The sequence below is a fragment of the Alosa alosa genome, chromosome 17 (genome assembly GCF_017589495.1).
Source record: "Alosa alosa isolate M-15738 ecotype Scorff River chromosome 17, AALO_Geno_1.1, whole genome shotgun sequence".
Lineage (NCBI taxonomy): Eukaryota > Metazoa > Chordata > Actinopteri > Clupeiformes > Clupeidae > Alosa > Alosa alosa.
The window spans coordinates 29,606,034-29,611,033 of record NC_063205.1 but is presented as its reverse complement, the minus strand read 5'-3'; the positions used below and the strand labels follow the sequence as shown (position 1 = coordinate 29,611,033).

Sequence of the window (5,000 nt, the reverse complement as noted above, 5' to 3'; positions counted from 1 at the left end):
CACTCATAATTATGTGTTTGTAACTTTGTGATCTTTGCTCAAGTCTTTAGGTAGTTGTCTTGTTTCTGCTGACGTCCTTGAGCAGTGGACTCTCCTCTCCTCTCCTCGCTCATTCCACACTCCACCTCCTCTCTTCTCCTATCTCATCCCACACTCCACTCCTCTCCTCTCCTCTCTCATCCCACTCCTCTCCTCTCTCATCCCACACTCCACCTCCTCTCTTCTCCCCTCCTCTCTCATCCCCCACTCCTCTCCTCTCCTCTCCCATCCCCCACTCCTCTCCTCTCTCATCCCACACTCCTCTCCTCTCTCATCACACACTCCTCTCCTTTCCTTTCCTCTCTTATCCCACACTTCTCACCTGTTCACTCCTCCCTCATCCCCCACTCCTCTCCTCTCTTATCCCACACACCTCTCTTCTCCTCTCTGATCCCACACTCCTCTCCTCTCCCATCCCACACTCCTCTCCTCTCCTCTCCTCTCTCATCCCACACTCCTATCCTCTTCTCTCTCATCCCACACTCCTCTCCTCTCCCATCCCACACTCCTCTCCCTCTCTCATCCCACACTCCTCTCTTCTCTCTCATCCCACACTCCTCTCCTCTCCTCTCATCCCACACTCCTCTCCTCTTTCATCCCACACTCCTCTCCTCTCCTCCAGGCTATTCCATTCATCATGTCCAAATGTCATTATCAGCTGTATGTCAGCTCACCTAACGCCCTGGGCAAACTCATACAACCTGAATTCACACACACACACACACACACACACACACACACACACACACACACTCACAAACCCACACTGTGTGTGTGTGTGTGTGTGTGTGTGTACCTGGCCACGTGGTTGATGATCGGTGAGAAGTTGGTTGGGCCGTACAGCTGAACTGATTTGAGGCTCTGGTAGTATGCCTCCATCACGCCATCGATGCCATGGCAGTAGGGGTTCTGGGGGTTGCCATTCTGCAGGGGAACAACATACACACACACACACACGCCAAGTACACTACTAACACTAAAAAAAATGTATTGTAAAAAGAACAGATTTGAACAAAACATTAAACACACACACCAACACACACACAGACACACATGTCTAGCACACTATTTACACAGCATTCAAACAATATGAACAAAACATTCATACATACATTCACACATCAACACAGGGTCAAAGCCCTGGAGGAAGACACAGACAAACACACTGGAACTACCATCAATACAACTGCAAAATAAAAAAAGACCCAAATAGCCTACAGCAATATATTAAATATTCATATAACAACCTTTAGATTTCACATAAAGTTGTTAGAGATGTATATGCATGCCAATGCACTAGTAGCCTTTCCTACATAATACACTGTGTTATTACTATGTTATAACAGTGTAACAACACATGGTGATAGGCATGCACTAGTAGCCTTTCCTACACTATACACTGTGTTATTACTGCTTTATAACAGTGTAACAACACGTGGTGATACAGTAATTCCACATGTTCTTGCTCTAGAGATATAGATTAATGACTACAGACATATCCTTACTAGGGCTGTCACTTTTGTGAAAAAATCCTGTTCGATTTTTGAGACCTAAGTGTTCATTGAATCGTTTGTAAAATCGATTTTTCATGTCTAAAGACGTTTCCATTTTCAAAGCCAAATATAGGCCAATCCACAAACAACTAACAGTAGAACTCGATTGCACAGGTTGCGTAGCCTACCGCTTTGTTCTTCTCCATAGTTTGATATACCAAAAATCCGAAGTACTTCCACATTAAACTCCTCAAGTTATTAGGGCCCATCACTCGTCTCTCTCATGTCGCACAGGTTGTCCTCCATTTTTTGGCAAAACACGAGCAGCACAGCAGCTGATTGAAACAGTTGTTTCCGGTGCGTAAAATTGGTGGGAATTTTCTTTTTAGCTTTCGCAATGCTTACTGCACTTATAGTGTACATATTTGGTTAAAATCGATTCCCTATTTTAGTTTTTAAAACTTCACCATGCTGGTTAGATGATCTGATGGACACAGCCTGGATCTTCACCATGCTGGTTAGATGATCTGATGGACACAACCTGGATCTTCACCATGCTGGTTAGATGATCTGATGGACACAACCTGGATCTTCACCATGCTGGTTAGATGATCTGATGGACACAGCCTGGATCTTCACCATGCTGGTTAGATGATCTGATGGACACAGCCTGGATCTTCACCACGCTGTAGACCAGAGGTGGGAAAACTACGGCCTGCAGGCCAGATCCGGCGGCCAGCTTTCAAAACCCAATGTGGCCCTTGAGCCAGCAGCCCACCCCTGCTGTAGACAGTTCCAATGCATCCAGCCGTGACCTATGACCTATGCTGTAGGAACGTTTTTTGCGTCTGATGCTGAAGGACTGAGTTCCAGCTTCACCTGAGCTCCAGCAGCAGAAATAAACCAGTCCTGGTGTGTCTATGCTAGATATCCTGTAACATCTAAAGAAATAAACCAGCCCTGGTGTGTCTATGATAGATATCCTCTAACATCTATAGAAATAAACCAGCCCTGGTGTGTCTATGATAGATATCCTCTCACATCTAAAGAAATAAACCAGCGGAAATAAACCAGCCCTGGTGTGTCTATGCTAACTCTGCAGTGGGCAGTGTTCCTACCCCAACAGCAACTTCCTTTACAAATCTGGCTGTTTCACAAGCGCTAAGACCTGCTCAGAGTGCGGCAGAAGTGGCGTTGGCCCTATTAAGAGTTTATGTGCCATCAGAATGATTTTGGAAATGTTATTTAAACCCAATAGGGGGCCTTTAACCTCACTAGAACCAACATTCAGACGCAACACAACATCCAATATGGTTCAATAAACAGAGCAATAAAGTAGCGTACACGGAACCACAATAAAATCAGAACAATAAAAACATGTAACCCACGTGTCTCCACACAGTAGATCAGATCAGTAAACACAACTCAGTGTGCTATCAGTGTGTGGTGTATAGTGAATATATATACTTGAATTTCCCCTTGGGGATCAATAACGTATCTATCTATCTATCTATCTATCTATCTATCTCTCTATCTCTCCATCTAGTGGGGCCAACTGTTCAGCAGCCTCACAGCTTCAGAGAAGAACTTATGTGTGTGTGTGTGTGTGTGAACGATTGTGTGAGCGTGTAGGTGTGTGTGTGTGTGTGTGTGTGTGTGTGTGTGTGTGTGATTGTGTGTGTGTGTGTGTGTGTGTATGTGTGTGCGTGTGTGTGTGTTTGTGTGTATGTGTGTGCGTGTGTGTTAGGGCTGGGACAGTAACCGCATTACCGCATTACCGCAATACCGCGGTCACGTGACCTCTACCGCGGGTCTGAGCTCGTCATCATCATCACCGCAAAAAAATAAAAATATCTGTGAAATATTTGGGTGATTCGATGTTTTCAACCATGACATACAGTATGCACAATTCTGGTTTGAAAACGTAGCAGAATCTCAGAGTTATGCAGTCAGCTTAGACGCCTGCAGGTCTGCTAGCCTAGGCTACATGAAGTTGAATCCCACTATAATTGGCCTGCACATGTGTAGGCCTACACGTACTGTAGGTCTATGTAACGTCATGATGTGTAATGTGATGAACCATCTTATGACATTGATACTCAGAGAACCAGTTACGTTAAGTAGGCTAACCCTCTGTTTTCACAACAAAACTTCAAAACGTATCATCAAAAAATTAGGCAAATCCAACCTTTCGCGTTTGTGTTGGGGAGCGCGATATTCCAACATTCCATTTGTTTACTATGCGAGAGTAGGGGGGAGAGCTGGCACAGTCGTAACACTTTTCTATTCTCTCCGTTCAAACTCGATTTACATAAAGCTGTTAAACGTGAAAGCTGTGAAATTTGGCCAGAAAGGAGTCATACATGTTTAGTTCATGAAAGAATTACAAAATATGTTCTAGTTTGCTAAGAATTTAACTTAACAGCGACATGGTCGAGGCTAGCCTTGGACCTACCTTTGTTACAACCTGACGCAGCCATTAAAACGTGTGGTAGCCTACCGTTGTAACATTGTCATAAGCGTCATGACTGTAACGGTTCTTAAATCATGATAGGGGGGGGGGGGGGGGGTACCGCAAACCGCGGTAATTTCTTGCTTAATCAAGGTAAGAAAAACATCCATACCGTCCCAGCCCTAGTGTGTGTGTGTGTGTGTGTGTGTGATTAAGAAGGTAGATAGAGGAGCCATGCATGTGTGTGTGTGTGTGTGTGTGTGTGTGTGTGTGTGTGTGAGTGTGTGTGTGGGTGTGTGTCTGTGTATGTGTGAGTGTGTGTGTGGGTGTGTGTCTGTGTATGTCTGTGTATATGTGTGTGTGTCTGTGTGCAGGCGGTTGCGTGATCAGCGTGATGAGAGAGTGAATCTGAAGCTGTCTCATTACTTCCACACCCTGGGAGTCGTGACTCAAACACTCAGGATCTGAGCAGCAGTATTAATTCACCCCCGCCAGCACACAGATCTCTCAAGTGTGTGTGTGTGTGTGTGTGTGTGTGTGTGTGTGTGTGTGTGTGTGTGTGTGTGTGTGAGAGAGAGAGAGAGAGAGAGAGAGAGAGAGAGAGAAATTGAGAGAACGAGGGAGGGGGGTGAAAGGTCTGAGGTGTGTGTGTGTGTGTGTGTGTGTGTGTGTGTGTGTGTGTGTGTGTGTGTGTGTGTGTGTGTGTCTGGCCTGTAAACTTTTACTGCTCTGCATAACTGAGCAAAACAAAATAATTTATTTTGAGATCCCACATGGATCTATGTGTGTGTGTGCGCACATGCATGCGTGTGTGTGTGTGTGTGTGTCAGGGATGGAAATCCACTCTGGCTGGTGGATTCCAAAATCCACCAGCCACTCAACTTTTTTACCAGCCACTAGAGAAATGGCATGAAAATTAAAATGATCACGGTTATCGGCATTATTGCGATATGACTAAAATGTGCTGAATTTTGCCCTAAATCCACAAGCACAATAGCAAGAAAAACTAAAAAGCC

At 45.0% G+C, this 5,000-nt stretch overlaps 1 protein-coding gene across 3 annotated transcripts in view; it reads right to left on the bottom strand.

Moving 5' to 3' along the window:
- LOC125310465 (copine-8-like) overlaps positions 1 to 5,000 on the bottom strand; it is a 155,507-nt gene that overhangs the window by 16,875 nt on the left and 133,632 nt on the right. For all 3 annotated transcript variants that reach the window (XM_048267924.1, XM_048267925.1, XM_048267923.1), the window contains one exon: positions 836 to 963. In XM_048267924.1, coding sequence (XP_048123881.1) covers positions 836 to 963 — 128 coding nt within the window. The remainder of the gene's footprint in view (positions 1 to 835; positions 964 to 5,000) is intronic.